Source organism: Hyperolius riggenbachi, chromosome 4 (assembly GCF_040937935.1).
Source record: "Hyperolius riggenbachi isolate aHypRig1 chromosome 4, aHypRig1.pri, whole genome shotgun sequence".
Lineage (NCBI taxonomy): Eukaryota > Metazoa > Chordata > Amphibia > Anura > Hyperoliidae > Hyperolius > Hyperolius riggenbachi.
In genome coordinates this window covers 102,849,058-102,867,621 of record NC_090649.1, presented here as the reverse complement: position 1 = coordinate 102,867,621, position 18,564 = coordinate 102,849,058, and the positions used below count along the sequence as shown (strand labels likewise).

Below are 18,564 nucleotides of genomic sequence, written 5' to 3'. Positions count from 1 at the left end.
ATCATTCCTCCTTGTGGATCCAATATGTGTACATGCTTCCCAATAGGACTCGACCCTTTATAGATGCTTGGCAATCTGTTTATTGCATTTAAAAAGCAGTAATACAAGAGCACAGCAACAGCATGACGTTTCGGGCAAAGGCCCTTTATCAAATGCTGAAGTTCACATCTTTCCTTCATACATATATAACAACATGGTAACACACCCCTCACCTGGGGGGCGGGCACAATCCTTAAAGTTACAGACCCTTACATAGGGGAAAGAGCAGAGACACCGGTCAAAGGTAGCATCTGAGACTATAATCTTCATTTAATCCTCCAGGGGATTGTGTACCCAGCATGTCCATCCAGCAGGCCTCCCGTCGCAAAAGGGTATTCCTCTGATCCCTTCCTTCCTGAAACTGCACCACCTCCAGCACCTGCCATCTCATCTGTGTCACTCTGTGCCTGAACTCGATCACTTTTAACCTTGCCTAACCACCAGAAGAATAAAATTACAAACCCAACAGTGGATTAAATGGGAGAAAATGTCAGTTCAGGAGCATTTCATGAAGAATCAGTTGGCAACTACTCAAAAGACCAAAAAGGGGATTTAAAGAAGTTAAAAAAGTTCGAACCTTAAACGAAGTTGGAAAAATTAGTCACACTTATCTGGGGCTTCGACCCTGCAGCCTTCTTGTGCATGTGTAGTCACTCACGGATCCTCCGGTCCCCCGCTGCAAGCTAGTCTTGTTCTCGCCGACTCGGCGATCAGTCGACGGCCACTGTGTGCACACCCTCGATCGTCCGTCGTCGTGGCCGTTCGGAGGATCTGTGAGCGACTATGCAGGCACAGGAAGGCTGCAGGGGGCTGGTCGAAGCCCAGGTAAGTGAAAATCTTGTATTTTAATTTCTGTTAAGGTTCACTTTAAGTTAAATACATGTTTAGATCGTGTAATGATTAGGCGTTTTCATGAATGATTTTATTTTGTGGACTATTATAATTCAGATATTAAATCTCAGATATTACAGGAAGTCTGTCACCTGCACTTGCCTTCCTGTGTATATGTGCGCTGGTTACAGTGAAATGTTCTCCCTGCTTTCAACCAAGATATTTACAGGCTAGTGTTGTACCATATTTCCTGGTTGAACTCGACGGACATGTCTTATTTCAAACAAACTAACTAGATAACTATGTAGAAAATGAAAGTGGTGATTTCAGTCTCATCCTTTACAAATAGGGCTCTTAGTTTTGTCATAAACTTAAGAACAGAGTAACTCCAGTGAAAATAATGTAATAAAAAATTGCTTCATTTTTACAATAATTATGTATAATTGATTTAGTGATTGTTTGTCCATTGTAAAATCTTTCCTCTCCCTGATTTACATTCTGACATGTATCACATGGTGACATTTTTACTGCTGGCAAGCGAGGTCAGTGGAAGGAGATGAGGCTTGCTTTTTCGGCAGTTGGAAAAAGCTGTAAACAGCTGTTATTTCCCACAATGCAACAAGGCTCCCACAGTGTGACGTCAGAACAATGGTCCTGACAACACACAGTGGGAGGGGTTTCACCACAATATCAGCCATACAGACCGCCCTGATGATATGTAGTGGCTGGATTGTGTACTGGTTAAGGGCTGTGCCTTTGACATGGGAAACCAGGGTTCTAATCCTGCCTAGGGTCAGTACCTATTCACTAAGAAATCCTTAGGCAAGACTTCCTAACACTGCAGGGTGGCCCCTTGAGCGCACCCTTAGTGGCTGCAGCTCGTGAGTGCTTTGAGTCCAACAAGAGAAAAGTGCTATACAAATGTTAGGATTACTGATTGGGATGAAATTCAATTCTTGGTTACGACTTCTCTTTAAGCTGTTACACAATTGCAGATGTGTGTAGAAAAAACTTAGGACTTTGCTGATGACACTGCACTGCAATAGTCAGAATCTTTGCTCTTCTTTGCCATTATCCATAAGGGCTTGGGACAGTTGCCATCTAATGGACTCTTCAGTCCAGGTTGGCTGGGTCACTTCAGTTCTTCACTGTTCTCCAGCTTTATATATTAATCCAAATATTAAGTTGAGCGCCCTTATTCCACACAGAGAGTTTTTTGCATATTACTGTTCCATAAAAAGGCACGACTTACCTCTGGCTTGTACAGTCAGATGAGCTGCAGTGCTTTTAGACCCCACAATGTTAACAGCTTGGCATTCATACTGGCCTTGGTCATGCAGTGCTACACGAAAGATCCTCAGTGTCCCAGTGGACAAGACTTGATGTCTTCTATCAACAGACAGCTGGCTCCCTAACAGAACAAGCAGTTATTACTTAATAAACACACAGAACATGATCAAATAACAAGCTCTAAGCCATTTATTTGATATTAATTTCAGGGGGTTTATGTTTGACTGAGAAATAAGAAAAAAACATGCCGTGGTAATCAGTCTGAGTACATTCTGTAATATTATGGGATTCATTTTCAGCAAAGGGGAAGTAAAATGTTATTACAAAGCAAGATAGAAGATGGCTAATCGGTATAGCTAAGTTACAGTAATTAACACAGCAAGCAGCTCAACAGATTAAAAAAAAGTCTTGCCAAAGTTTTCCAAGTTACTCATAGTAAAGTGCAAACCACAAGAATCGAGTGGTCAGAAAATACAGACCATTCTTTATAAGTTACTGTATATTGTAACGGCATTACGGCTCATCAAAATAGAGCTGGTAGGGCTGGAGAAAAAAGGTTAGGGTACCAGGAGTTAATTACAGTACAAAGAGCAATTACACAAAAAAGTACATTCACCATAATATGAAAAGTTAATCCTGGTTTTGCCCAGGATTGATGAAGCATTACTGCTTTTGTCCCCCTTCGCAATCTGAGGACTTACATCTTCGCATCTCCTACTCCTCTTGCCAAACCCCTTCACCAACATACCTCAATAATATTCATTATTCATACACCTGTGATTTGAATTTCATACATTTACTAATGCAGCCTGACTAGTGAAGGGAAAGGAAAGGATGACAAAGGTAAAGTTTGACATGACAATTCAAGATCACAGATATGTGAGTAATAAGGAGATACATAGTGGTGAAAGTTTATTTTTGCGAGCCAGGAAAAAAGGGCTCGGGAAAATTGCCACTCTAGGCTGTAATGTGGATTACGGTTATAGCAGCACTCAGACAGTAATTTGAGCACTGTCAAAAGGCGGAGCCCAAAATACTATAAAGACCCTATAATTCAGCCAGGGCTGTGGAGTCGGAGTCGTGGAGTCGGGGCAATTTTGGGTGCCTGGAGTCAGAGTCGGGAAAAAATGCACCGACTCCGACTCCTAATGAATTTAAACTGTAATTAAAATAAAAAATATGATAAAATGTTCTATTTCTCAGATAATAGTCACCATAAATAATTTATACATACAGTAATAGCTGTGCTCAGTCCACAAAAATGAAAATTTAGTTACTTGTGATGCTTCAATAAAGCAGTCCCCGTATTTTTAAAGGGACTTCGAGCAGTGCAGAAACTATGGGAAGATGCATATCATTTAAAGCTCTCTTTCTCCTCTTTCCAATGATATATAAACCGCCACCCTACGCCTTTTAGTTTTCGCTATTTTCACGATTGAAATTGTCGCGGCCGTAATTTCAATCGCGAAAATAGAGAAAACTAAAAGGCGTGGGGCGACGATTTAGGTGTCGCCAGAAAGAGGAGAAAGTGAGCTTTAAAATGATATCCATATTTCCATAGTTACATTGTATTTCACAGGGCGACTTTATCCTAAAGTCAGCAGCTCCATTCTGCTGAATGGAGCTGCTGACACTGGGGAAAGTGTCGTCCTGTGTAATACAAGTAACTATGGAAATATGGAAATCATTTTAAAGCTCTCTTTCTCCTCTTTCTGGCGACACCTAAATTGTCACCCTACGCCTTTTAGTTTTCTCTATTTTCGCGATTGAAATCGCGGCCGCAGCAATTTCAATCGCGAAAATAGCGAAAACTAAAAGGCGTAGGGTGGCGGTTTATATATCATTGGAAAGAAAAGAAAGAGAGCTTTAAAATTATATGCATCTTTCCATAGTTTCTGCACTGCTCAGAGTCCATTTAAAGTCAGATATACACATCTGATTGCGACTGTACAGTATATATGATGTATACACAGGAATCTCTTATATATACTAAATAACATCTATGCTGTAAGTATAAAGCCTGATGTGTAGCCATGTCACTAATAGAGATGGTCAATGAGATGGAAATAATTATGCGTTGATTCCGATTTATGCAAATGTACTTTGCTCATGAAATCAAATAATTTGATATGTTAAAATTTGGTTTGGTGACTACGAATTAAATGGTACCTGAGAAGGATGAAAAGAAAAGTGTTATACATACCTGGGGCTTCTTCCAGCCCCCTTCAGGCTAATCTGTCCCTCGCTGTCCTCCTCCACCACCCGGATCTTCTGCTATGAGTCCTGGTAATTCAGCCAGTCAGCGCAGTCCGGCCGCATGCCGCTTCCACAGCCAGGAGCCTTCTGCACCTGCGCAATAGTGCTGTGCAGGTGTCCCCGGCGGCGGAGTGTGTGCATGCGCACTACGCCAGACTGGCTCATGTACCTGGACTCATAGCAGAAGATCCAGGTGGCGGAGGAGGACAGCAAGGGACTGATTAACCTGAAGGGGGCTGAAGGAAGCCCCAGGTATGTATACAACTTTAATTTCATCTGTCTCAGGTTTATTTTGTTACACAGTAGAACTGTACTCTACATATGCACTCCCCACAGAGCTGCAGGGAATCCACTGAGAATGTTGTGCACGTTGAACACAGAGGTGTTGTCTATCACCCATAAACCTGGTTCAGATTGTACATGAAGAATGTGTGATAGAGGAAGAATGCCCTTATTCCCCTGCAGAGTACCTGCACATCACTCTTACATGTACCCACACTTACATTGCCTAGGGCCTGATAGATGTTCTTTGTTCCGGTCTGTACCTTTTACAAGTACTCTTACCAAGGAATAGTTTTAGTCTATGACTAAAGGGAATAAATATGGCAGTCTCCATATCCTTCTCACTTCAGTTGTCTTTTAAAATTCCTAAGCGTTGGCAGTTAAGAGACGAATTTCATGTTACATACTTTTAATAAACAAGATTGTAATATGCAAATTAGAGGAGTCGGAGTCGGTGGAATCCTAAACTGAGGAGTCGGAGTCGGAGTCTGTGGATTTTTGTACCGACTCCACAGCCCTGAATTCAGCCACCAGCAGTAACTGGAAGCTGAGAATTACGTATTTGCCCAGTGTCCATGGCGGCCTGGAGGGGAAATAATAATTTACGCCACCGGGACTTTTGCAGGAACATGGTGAGCAATTTTTTGGCTTCACTCTGTGCCCAAGTTTCCTGCCGCAATTTTTGCATGCATGCTTTTTTTGTGGCTGTATGGAGAACAGGAATCTGCCAAACTGGCAGGGTTTAGCCACAACACTAGTGTATATGGTATTCTGACTGCTGGAAAAAGGGAAAGGTGTGTTGTCAATGGTTGATTAAACTATGATAACTGTTCTATTTATCAAACAGCAAATGAATGTGAAGTAATACATTTATGTTGGCTGGATAGTGTAATGGTTCAGGGCTCTACCTCTGACGTAGGAGACCTGGGTTAAAATCTTGGCTCTTCCTATTCAGTAGGCCAGCACCTATTCAGTAAGGAGTTCTTTGGGCTAGACTCCCTAACACTGCCACTGCCTATTGAGTGCGCTCTAGTGGCTGCTTCACAAAGCGATTTGAGTCCGACAGGAGAAAAGCGCTGGACAAAAAAAAAAAAAAAAATTATGTTACAAGATTACTGTTCCTTTATAGCAATGTACCCATGCTAATGTGTAAAGCTGGGTTGCACAGTGAGGTTATGGAGAATCACCATGGATTCCACTGCATGCAAAGTGCAGAATTACTTTTTTAAAACACCTCACGTAATCATTGCACAATCCAAACTAATGGAAAAGAACTTAAAAGCTAGAAGGGTTTCTCCTGTGCTGTTTCAGTGCCAACCGTAACCAAAAGCCTTGTGCAGATAAAGCTTAAAAGCTTGTACGTGTGTGTGTTTTTACGGTTATTTATTAAAGTGGATCCGAGATGAACTTTTACTCATTGCATAATTGTGTTCCTTTCCTATAGTTTATAGGGTATTCCTAAAGCCAAATACTTTTTTGTTTGTTTTAATACTCTAATTCCCTATAAACTAAATAAGCCCCACCCACAGTTTTCAGAGAGCCTTGGCAGTAGCAAAGGCTCATGGGAGCTCAGTCTGGGCAGGAGGAGGGGGAGGTATTACAAGCCAGAGATTTCAGAGGCAGAGGGGAGGAGGGAGGAGGAAGGGGGATTAGGTTTTTTTTCAGTCTGAGTGCTGATGGTGCAGATAAGCCTGCCTCTGTGTAATGTTTACAAACAACATGGCTGCTGTCATTGTATCACAGGAAGAAATAATCATATTCTATTATAGCACTATGCAGACAGATTTTCAGTTTAAACCATCTAAACTGAACATAAGATATATAGACAAGTTACTTGTTATAGTTAGTTTTTCATCTCGGATCCGCTTTAAATAGCCTGTCACATTATTCCCTAAAATGACTAAGAAATCACCTTCCACTTTCTGAGGTGAAGGTCCCCTTAATGTTATCAGTGGCTGCTAAGCAGATCATGTGACAACAGGCAGGAAGTTTGTCTGAGGGTCTGAGCCCACTGACGCAGTTGAGTCCGCTTTTCAGTTACACATCAATGTTAGAGATGATAAAAAGCGGACAGAAGTGGATACAACTGCATCAGTGGGCTCAGGCCCTCACAGCAGAGGACACTGTCCGTTTTACTTTAGGAAGGAAGCAGGACAACTGCAAGGAAACCTGGAGCAAAACTAGTGCAAAATCCATTATTCTGATTGGTTGCTCTGATCAAATGTTCCACTTTTGCACAGTTTCACAAAGATTTGCTTAACCACCGTGGCGTTTTTAAATCATGTAGCTAGCCTAGCACTAGCTACATGATTCCCCCCTCCCTGCGGCATCCCTCCCACCCCTCTGATCGCCGCCGGCACTTATGCCCGTCCGGAAATCCCGTTCTGAGCGGGATTTCCTTTAGGGCTTCCCCCGTCGCCATGGCGATGAGCGTGATGACGCATCGACGTCGTGACGTCATTGTGAGTCCCGATCCACCCCTCAGCGCTGCCTGGCACTGATTGGCCAGGCTGCGCACAGGGTCTGCGGGGGGGCCCTCTTTCGCATCGGGTAGCGGCAGCAATCGACCCGAACATGCAGCAAGCAAATCCTGATTTTTACCCGGGACTTTTGGCGTGTATCCCACTCCGCCATGCCCCCCTCCAGGTGTTAGACCTCTTGAAACATCTTTTCCATCACTTTTCTGGCCAGAATTAATGTTTGAAGTTTTGAACGTTCGCCTGCCCATTGAAGTCTATTGCGGTTCGCAAAGTTTTTTGTTTGAGGTTCGCGAACCTAAAGTCGGAGGTTCAAGCCATCACTACTCCTTGCACTGCTTTTGATACAGTAAAAAAAAATCCCTACTAAATATTGTTTTAAGTTAACTGGATTTTCGACTGTAAAGGATTGTACATTTTTTCATAGTAAAGGTTTCATGAAGATCTTTTATAAGTGAATCGTGGGAAATGCCACAGCTTTGGGTGGGAGAAAAGTGGAGACTGGTACTGATGGGCTCTTCTCCAGCTGCACTGCAAACAAGTTTGTAATCTTTAATTCCAGCGTCTGCAAACTATCAGCAGCTTGATAGCTGCTGATCAGATAAAGTCCAAAGGAATTTCATTTTAAGTATGGGACTTTAACAATGTTCAGATAACCAACTAGAAAGAAAGGAAAAAAATCAATTAGCTATACTCTATATGCAATATTAAAATGGAATTCCAGGATTGCCTCCACCACCTAAGTATCCATGCAGTATAAAAATACATTCCTCAAAATCCTTTATTTTCCATTTCGTCTTAACATGCACTTAATGGCCACTATGCTAACTTCTGGCTGGCCCGTGAGACTCCATACTGCACTCCCATGTAGCCTGGCAGTATAGCCTCTTCTACTGACATAGGCTAAATGACAGGATGAGCTACTGTGAGGCGCTGTGTCATGGAGTCAAGAGTCTGGCAGCTGTCATGTTACTGCAGGGTGAAGACAGAAAGTTAAGAACTTTTATGATTAAGGAATGTGAGTCAAAAAGCAACAAAAACATACCACCTTTTCAGAACTGAATGGTAGACGATGGGGGAGCTACAAAGGGGTGCTAAAGGAGAAAAATGTATTTTCAAATCAACTGAATGCACTGTAAAGCTGGTATTTAAATGTTTTACCTCAGCTGAAGCAGGCCCAAACATGGCCCATTACCGAGGCTACCAAAAAAGGCTCCAGGAAGATGATTAACTGAATCCCAGTCACAGAACACCACGTCCTCTACGCAATATTACATTTTCTATTTTACTTCTGAAGTTGGTAGCACTGAGGCTTTCATCTCAGTAGCAGAAAGCCAAAACCCGGCCAGTTCCTGGCGCTTCCAGAGCTCTAACAAGGCGATTACAGTGACGTTAACTGGTCAAACCCAGCTTACAAAATATGGCATCCTTCACTGTTATTTTTTCAGTTTTATTGAAAGTGAAAAATCACCATGCAAAACAATGAAAGAACTAAGCACGGGAAGTAAAAATAATAATAATAATAATAATAATACCAAGCAATTAGATGCTAACTGCTTTCATCAGTTTTCCACAGTCTGACAAATGTAAACTGATCTTTGGGTTCTTTATATTATTGTTTCTGTTTAAACAAGGCCCATTAGGTTTGTGGTGTCTGGGATTCAACACACATACATAATCTACCCATTCATTGTCTAGTGATAACTTACTCCAAAAAGCTGGGAAAAGCCCAAGGGGAAAGGCTCAAAGCAGCCATAACACCATCAATCCACATACCACAGTATATTTTGTTCTAAATAAAGGGTCTCACTGTAGTTAAGCTATTTGTGGCTTTCTGATGAGGTAATGTAGTGAAAATTAACTTCTCACATGCTGTGCTACTGAGCTGCACTTTATATATGGAATGAAGCCTCTTACCTCCTTTGGTCCAAGCAATTACAGGTTGTGGGTTTCCTTGAGCCTCACAGTGGAAATCCACAGTATGCCCTTCAAATACATTCCGGTCTTGTGGGACAACAGTGAACTGAGGAACGGCTGAAAAAGAGCCAAACATGTAATGTACAATACCGCTTTTACTGGTCTGCGTTCTACTTATTCTATAGGTCACATAAAGCTTTATTGAGGGAGCACAGATAGGTGCTGGGAAAATGAAGCCTGCCTTACCCAAACCACAAAGTTATATACACTGTGGAAAACATTCCCATCAAAAATAGTTCTTGCAATGCTATGGGAAGCTTCTTTTCGCAAGCTATACTTTTCTACTCCATTGAAAGATTTATCAGACTGTGTGACAGTATATATTTCTATGTCACAATGGTTTAAAGGATACCAAAGCCCAAAAAAAGATGAGAAATTGGGCGGGGGGAGGCATGTATGGTAAGCTGTCTTGATGCTCAACGCTCCCCCCGTTCTCCTTTCTGCCCCCTCCTGTACCTGTAATTGCCCTGTGGCCGTCTTCTGGTCGGCTTGGTTGAGATTCAGTGCGCCTGCACTGGCGGGGCTGCACGCTTACTACAGCATGCAACTGCAGCTGGGAGCACTCTGCGTATGTGTGTGACGTCGGGGGCCACAGGGCATTTACAGGTACTGGCGGTGGCAGAAAGAAGAATGGGAGGACCGGTGAGCATCAGGACAGCTCACTATACATGCCTGATTCCCATGTGTCATCTTCTTTTGGGCTCTGGTATTCTTTAAGCCAAGGCCAATACGGTTAAAAAAAAATATTGGCCTAAACGTTAATTTTTATGTTCAATATACATCTCTGACCTTGTCAGCAGATACACACCTGGCTGCCCACTCCACTCATCCAACAACCTTCTCCTAACCACCCCAAGCATCTCGCACTCCCATGCTTGACTATAGGACTTCACAGAGCTGCCCCATCTGGGTAACGCTCTCCAACTGTCCACCAGGCCACTCCTTCAAAAGAGACCAATAAGCCCTCTTACTAAAAAGAAAGGATGGTCAATGAGAAGGATATAATTCTGACTTGATGCAGGATTAGGTACACTTTGTATGCAAATTTTTGCAGCTTGAAAATGGACCAGTCAAGGCCCATAAAGTTTAATTTGATTGGTCCATTTTCAAGCCACACATATTTGCATAACCCTGTATCAAGTTTGACTTCTTTGCAACTCATTGATCATCCATGCTTGGAAAAAAAAAAGCAAAAAAAAAAAAAAAAAAAAAAAAAATAAGCAGCAGCACCAGATCATTTCCTAAATCAGTCTTGATTGAAGATGCAATAAAGAAAGACCCCCGATATTGAAACACTTCCAACACTTCACACACAAAAAAAACAAAAACAAAACACAACACACAAAAAAACCCAAACAAAACAAAATCAGTATACTTCTATTTGTTTTGTGCTTATGTAGGAGGGAATTCCCTTTGTTTATAGTGAAATTTTGTCTTGGACAGGAAGGGAAACCTCTAACTAAATCTCAAGATGGCAAGGTAAACAGATTCTACTATTTATGCATTATGTTGAAAGGAAAACCAAATCCAAGTTTTTGTTTGCTTGTGCATGCTCATTCTATAATGATACTACATAAAAATATGAAATAGAAGGTTCTTTAGAACAGTGGTTCTACCATCCCTAGCTATAGGCTGCTGTGACATTTGGGAGCCTATAGTGTTAGTAGGTACAGTAGTGCTAGGGGTATACAGGGCGAGCACTGTTAAAACAGCGCAGGAATTACAGCTATAGCAGTGGTCAGTGGGTAACTTGTGCACCGTCATAAGACGGAACGCAAATTACATTTAAAACACTGTAATTCAGTGACCAGCAATAGCTGGAAGCCGAATTACATCATTCCCCACCATCCACTTCGACTTGGAGAGGGAATAGTAATTCAAGCCGCCGGGACTTGTGCAGGAGCAGGGTAAGCCGTATATAGGCTTTATCCTGCACCCAAATCTCCTGGCAGCAGATTCATAGGTATGCATACGGGAGGTAGGTTAGTGTTAGGGGTAGGTGGGGGGAGGTTAGGCGTACAAAGGGGAGGATTTGTGTATTAGGTTGCAGAGAGGGATAGTAGAATATCGGTAGGATTACGGACATTCTACTATCGGGTATCAGAGATAGTAGGATGGCGGTACAATTAGAGATACTCTACTATTGGTGTTACCTCGCACCCTTTTTTACCATGTGTCTTTATTAAATATATGCCATCCATAGACCAGTTTATAAGGAGCCTACCACAATCCTGATCAATATGTAGACCCATGCTTCTGTATGCATGTAATAAAGAACTATGTTATAGTCATAAAGGTTTGTGATAATATTTCCATACGGAATATCTGTTTCACTGCCCTCGTAAGACGTTTTGAATCAGGATAATACCATTTATTCACTGTCCACCTAACACAATCTGGCATTACAGATTCCAGCAACTGAACAACAAATGAGTCATGGGCATTTTGTTTGCTTTGAGAAGAGCATTTCTGAGGGGACAGCACATTATTCTAAAAAAACAAAACACAAATCAGCCATATCTGTGGTTTAAACCCTAGATATAAGGACATCCTGACTAAGCGAGGGAAGATAATTAGCAACATCGCTTGTCCTTCACTCATAGTTCTAAGAAGAGAAGAGTCCCTCATGGAGGGGTTGTTGATCTTCTGACATGGAAAAGATCCAGCTGGCAGGAGTGGGAGTCCCATTAAGCAGAAAACCTCTTGGTGGAAAGACAAAGATGGAAACAAGATTGCAGCTGGGCCAGCTAGATGACCGGAAGTCAGAACTTTGCAGCTGTGAAACACCAAGTGTCCTGAATTTCTGTGTAATGTACTTGTACATATATCAGGAATCCAGCGCGGAATTACCCAAGATCACCCATGACTACATTGCAACATCAGTCAGTCTACACTCGAATTCCCAGAGTGGATTGCGGAAATTTATTTTAGATTTTCCTCCACCTGCAGCGATGTATAATCTCTTCCTAGAAGCTAAACAACTGATTTTATCACTGACATTTCAAGTAAATATTTTCGTCAGTAAAAGTGCTTAAAGTGTACTTGAGGCGAACCTCACGTTAAAAAAAGGCATACTTGTCTAGAAAAGTGAAGCTTCTGGATCCTAAAGAGGCTTGCCACAATGTCCTCTGGTCACCCACTTCTGAGCATGGACTCCCTGAAGAATTAGACAAGGGCTTGTCGGAAAGAAGATCGGGCCAAGCTCCTCTTCGGGCACGAGCACGGCCTTAGTGCACCTGTGTGAGTACGGGTGAGTCTGCGAAGTAAGGTGGAGCTGCACGAGCGTCCCCGTGCTACTGTTCAGGCAACTCACGTGGGTGCAGCATGGCCACACTCGTGGCTGAAGACAAGAATGGCCTGGATCTTCTGGAAGGACCCAATGAGCAGCGACAAGGAGGACATGGGAAGACTCTACAGCATCAAGAAGCTTCCCTCTTCTTCAGTAAGCAAGTCTTTTTTACCCAAGGTTCACCTTGGATTCACTTTAAATGCACATCAGTTAAACAGGCATATTTTGTTAACCTGTTTTTTTTTTTTATCAAAACCAAAAGTAAGAGCAGTATGGAAAGAGCCACTGCAGACTTTTTTTTAAAATTTTTTTTGCCTGGCAAATAACACGTTCCGATTCACACACATAGTACATTAAGCCAACAGCCAAGTCTCAAAGTCCAGTTAATAGAGAAACTTAAAAAAAGGCAGCAGGGCATGTGCTGCAGTGTTCAGAATTGCCCTGCATGAGCTGTAATGTTCTAAATTGTGCTGGGTATGCCCTTTCCTCCCCGTCACCTGGCTGGCATTTCACATCTGTGACTGCAGCTCCTCTCACACATCCAGATAGTCAGTTTCCCATAGATTATGCCCATGTATGTGTCAAATAGTTTTAATCCTTTCTGTGACAGATAGGCTGTGGTCAGAGCTCCATAAGGACAGATAGGTGCTGGGGAGGGTAAGAGGCTGCACACCCAAACAATACAGAAAATTCAGACAACTCTGGAAGATAAGACATGCAGGTCAGCCCTGAATTTGTCAGCATTAGGACTGCTGTTTTCCGGGGTCAAACTGTTTGTGGAGACAGACCAAGACCTGAGTCAAACTGTGCTCACCCTTCCTATCTTACCAAGTTTCCCCCAGAGACCAACCATAAGCACCTGTTATAACAGTGACACTGGGCAACGGTCCACTGCCAGTTAGCCAACTGAAATCTTTTAGCGAGGAAATAAGCTGGCACAATTTTCAATTCTCTCACTGTGTAAACAGTTGGACACATGTTTAAAGAGTATCTCCAGTGAACATTTTACTGTTGGCAGGTGATGTAGCTGCTGCATGGTTGTTGGCAGTTGGAAACAGCTATTTCCCACAAAAGTTCGAACTTTTCTTGTGGGAGGGGTTACTTGTGGGAGGGGTTTCACCACAGTATCAGTCATACAGTGCCCCCTGATGGTCTGTTTGTGAAAAAGAATATATTTCTCATGTAAAAGGGGGTATCAGCTACTGATTGGGATAGAGTTCAATTTTTGGTCGGAGTTTCTCTTAAGTTTAGATTTTAAGCCTAGTATGACAATTCTCATCTTGCCTTCTTAGGCAGAGCTTTATTTCATTTGCATTTTGGCGGTATATGTTACAAACCTCTTGAAACCTTACATCAAATTGCACATACCTTGGACTATAATGTAACCCGTAGAGTGGATAGTGTCTAATGTGTTTGTGGCAAAGCACGTGTATTCTCCACTATCGTCCTGATTGACATCTTGGATGTACAGTCCTCCAGACGGTGTAATGTTGATTCGAGGGTCATTAGGCAGTGGGGTCCTGTCTCCTCTGGACCATGTGATCCTGGGCTGTGGCTGGCCAGCTGCACTACATTCCAAAGTGACGCTTTCACCAACCAGAACTTCTGTGTTCTGAGGCTGAATCACAAAACTAGGCCTGGCTGTTTTAAACGAAAAACAAAAACAAAACATGTTAAACAGCTATGTTTAAAGGACCACTATCGCAATAATCAAAAATGTAAAGTACGTGTAAACACATTCAAATGAGAAGTACATTTCTTCCTGAGTAAAATGAGCCATAAATTATTTTTCTCCTATGTTGCTGTCACTTACAGTAACTCATAAAAATCTGACCGAACCAACAGGTTTTGGACTAGCCCATCTCTTCATGGGGAATTCTCAGGGTTTTCGTTATTTTCAAACACACTTAGTGAATGGCAGTTGCTCAGTCCAACTGCAAAAAAAAGTGTGCAGCGAGCAGGGAGGCTGGCCAGCATCTTTCTATAAATCTTTTTCAGGGCTCGTTCACACTAGGGGCGTTTTCGGCCTTTTTTCAAGTGCAGGCGATTTTTCAAAATCGCCCACAAAACCCGTGTGCAATGAATCTCCCAGTTTTTTTTTTTTTGCTTAACCGGTTCAGCACCGCAGTGCCGAAAACCTCATGCATCCGAGCAACGTTCACCTCCCATTTATTCGCCAATAACTTTATTGCTACTTATCACAATGAATTGATCTAGATCTTGTTTTTTCCGCCACTAATTAGGCTTTCTTTGGGTAGTACATTTTGCTAAGAATTATTTTTTTCTAAATCCATTTTAACAGGAAGATTAAGAAAGAAATGAAAAAAGAAAATCATTATTTCTCAGTTGTTGGCCATTATAGTTTGAAATTAATATACGCTACTGTAATTAAAACTCATGTATTTTATTTGCCCATCTGTCCCGGTTATTACACCATTTAAATGATGTCCCTATCACAATTTATGGCGCCGATATTTTATTTAGAAATAAAGGTGCATTTTTTCAATTTGCGTCCATCACTACTTATAAGCTTATAATTTAAAATAATATAATAACATACTCTCTTGACATGCATATTTAAAAAGTTCAGACCCTTGGGTAACTATTTATGTTACATAGTTACATAGTTATTTTGGTTGAAAAAAGACATACGTCCATTGAGTTCAACCAGTACAAAGTACAACTCCAGCCCGTCCCCCACATACCCTGTTGATCCAGAGGAAGGCGAAAAAACCCCCACAAGACATGGTCCAATTAGCCCCAAAAGGGAAAAATTCCTTCCTGACTCCAGATGGCAATCAGATAAAATCCCTGGATCAACATCATTAGGCATAACCTAGTAATTGTAGCCATGGATGTCTTTCAACGCAAGGAAAGCATCTAAGCCCCCTTTAAATGCAGGTATAGAGTTTGCCATAACGACTTCCTGTGGCAATGCATTCCACATCTTAATCACTCTTACTGTAAAGAACCCTTTCCTAAATAAATGGCTAAAACGTTTTTCCTCCATGCGCAGCTCATGTCCTCTAGTCCTTTGAGAAGGCCTAGGGACAAAAAGCTCATCCGCCAAGCTATTATATTGCCCTCTGATGTATTTATACATGTTAATTAGATCTCCTCTAAGGCGTCTTTTCTCTAGACTAAATAAACCCAGTTTATCTAACCTTTCTTGGTAAGCGAGACCTTCCATCCCACGTATCAATTTTGTAGCTCGTCTCTGCACCTGCTCTAAAACTGCAATATCTTTTTTGTAATGTGGTGCCCAGAACTGAATGCCATATTCCAGATGTGGCCTTACTAGAGAGTTAAACAGGGGCAATAATATGCTAGCATCTCGAGTTTTTATTTCCCTTTTAATGCATCCCAAAATTTTGTTCGCTTTAGCTGCAGCGGCTTGGCATTGAGTATGATTATTTAACTTGTTGTCGATGAGTACTCCTAAGTCTTTCTCCAAGTTTGATGTTCCCAACTGTATCCCATTTATTTTGTATGGTGCTAGACCATTGGTACGACCAAAATGCATGACTTTACATTTGTCAACATTGAATTTCATCTGCCATGTATGTGCCCATATAGCCATCCTATCCAGATCCTGTTGCAATATGACACTATCTTCCTGAGAGTTGATGATTCTGCACAATTTTGTATCATCTGCAAAAATAGCAACATTGCTCACTACTGCATCTACTAGGTCATTAACCTGCTGGGCGGTCTGGACGAGCTCAGCTCGTCCAGTACCGCCGGAGCCTGCCGCTCAGGCCCTGCTGGGCTGATTTGGCTCAAGTAAAAAGCAGCACACGCAGCCGGCACTTTGCCAGCCGCGTGTGCTGCCTGATCGCCGCCGCTCTGTGGCGATACGCCGCGAGCAGCGGCGAAAGAGGGTCCCCCCAGCCGCCTGAGCCCAGCGTAGCCGGAACAAAAAGTTCCGGCCAGCGCTAAGGGCTGGATCGGAGGCGGCTGACGTCAGGACGTCGGCTGACGTCCATGACGTCACTCCGCTCGTCGCTATGGCGACGAGGGAAGCAAAACAAGGAAGGCCGCTCATTGCGGCCTTCCTTGTTTATTCTGGGCGCCGGAGGCGATCGGAAGAACGCCTCCGGAGCGCCCTCTAGTGGGCTTTCATGCAGCCAACTTTCAGTTGGCTGCATGAAATAGTTTTTTTTTAATTAAAAAAAAACCCTCCCGCAGCCTCCCTGGCGATCTTATCAGAACGCCAGGCAGGTTAATAAATAAATTGAAGAGCACTGGACCCAGTACAGACCCCTGTGGGACCCCACTGCTAACAGTCTCCCATTTTGAGTATGATCCATTGACCACAACTCTTTGTTTTCTGTCCATTAGCCAGTTCCCTACTCATGCACACAAACTCTTCCCCAGTCCTTGCATCCTCAACTTTTGCACCAGACTTCTGTGGGGAACAGTGTCGAAGGCCTTTGCAAAGTCCAAGTATATCACATCTACAGCATTCCCAATATCCATATTAGCATTCACTACCTCATAAAAGCTGAGCATGTTAGTCAAACAGGACCTGTCTTTAGTAAACCCATGTTGATGCTGAGAAATAAGATTATTTTCTACTATGAAGTCATGTATAGTATCTCTTAGTAACCCCTCAAATAGTTTGCATACAACTAATGTTAAGCTTACAGGTCTATAATTTCCTGGATCAGATTTTTTGCCCTTCTTAAATAATGGGAAAACGTGGGCTGTACGCCAATCCACTGGGACTCTGCTAGTTGCAAGAGAGTCACAAAAGATAAGATAAAGGTGCTTAGCTATAACTGAACTTAATTCTCTTAGGACCCGAGGATGCATGCCATCCGGGCCAGGTGCCTTGTCTATATTTAATTTATTTAGTCTTGCCTTTACTTCTTCCTGCGTTAAGTATTTAATATTACAGTTAGAAGATTGAGACTCTTCTGCCTCTGTAATTTTCAACAGTGCTGTTTCCTTTGTGAAGACAGAAGCAAAGAAAGCATTTAATAACTCTGCCTTACCTTGGTCATCCACCATTGAGCTCCCACCCTCATCCTTTAGGATTCCTATACAGTCAACCTTTCTTTTTTTGTTTTGTTTTTTATTGTATTTTTTTTTCCCCTCAATAAAAAAATGTATGTGGGTAATTTTTGGTGTGGAAGGGAAACAGCTAATTTTAAATGTAAAATAAAATAATTGTTTATTGAAAAAATGTATGTGGGTGCAGTTTACTATTTGGCCACAAGATGGCCACAGTCAAAAAAGTCCTGGATGCGAACGATCTCGCATCCAGGAACTAAAAGAAGACGGAGAAGTTTCCTGGGGGCAGAAATACCGCGCTCTCTCAATAGAAAGCGTCGGTTTTTCTGCGGGGAAGTTAGATCGGTGAATGGGAATTATATCCCCATTCACTGATCGGGGGGCTAGCTGCGGGCGCGCGCACCCCACGCTGAGAATCCCCCATGAAGTGATGGACTAACCATAAGCCTGTCAGCAATGTACGATTTCTATTACCTACTGTAAGTGGCAGCAAAATTGGAGAAAAGTAATTTACGTCTCATTTTACTCGGGAAGAAATTTACTTTGTGCTTGTTTGTAATTACATGTATTTAAAATTTTACATTTTTTCATGATAATGGTCCTTTAATTTAACAACTATAGTGATGAGACATTGTGCAGATCTCCTTCACTATGACTGGCTTCCTAGGCCTTAAGATAGCCCATGTATTGCCATCATTCAATTGTGTGTTACATAGTTATTTGGGTTGAAATAAAGACATACGTCCATCGAGTTCAACCAGAGTTCTTAAGGCCATGGTCAAACAATTGTAAAGATGCCAATTTATAGAGAGGTAACAGCTTGATATGGCAAGTGACTGAAACCTTCCTAACTGGAAAAAGTTTTTAGTAGAATCCATCAAAACTTTAACCACTACTGATGTACATTTCAATGAAGTGCCTCTCTACATGCCTTCTGATCCCTCCCTAGGTTTTCTAACACATCCAGTCAACTTCCGACTGAGGAACTGCCTGAAACATCTTTAAAATCTATCTATCTATCTATCTATCTATCTATCTATCTATCTATCTATCTATCTATCTATCTACACACTATATATTTATAGTTACTCTTCAAGCTTTTTACGG

At 42.1% G+C, this 18,564-nt stretch overlaps 1 protein-coding gene across 1 annotated transcript in view; it reads right to left on the bottom strand.

The window, feature by feature from the left end:
- PXDN (peroxidasin) overlaps nucleotides 1-18,564 on the bottom strand; it is a 202,144-nt gene that overhangs the window by 38,456 nt on the left and 145,124 nt on the right. Inside the window, exons 10-12 of the mRNA XM_068280372.1 lie at nucleotides 13,810-14,082; nucleotides 9,093-9,209; nucleotides 2,123-2,281 (exon numbers count right to left, since the gene is read on the bottom strand). Coding sequence (XP_068136473.1) covers nucleotides 2,123-2,281; nucleotides 9,093-9,209; nucleotides 13,810-14,082 — 549 coding nt within the window. The remainder of the gene's footprint in view (nucleotides 1-2,122; nucleotides 2,282-9,092; nucleotides 9,210-13,809; nucleotides 14,083-18,564) is intronic.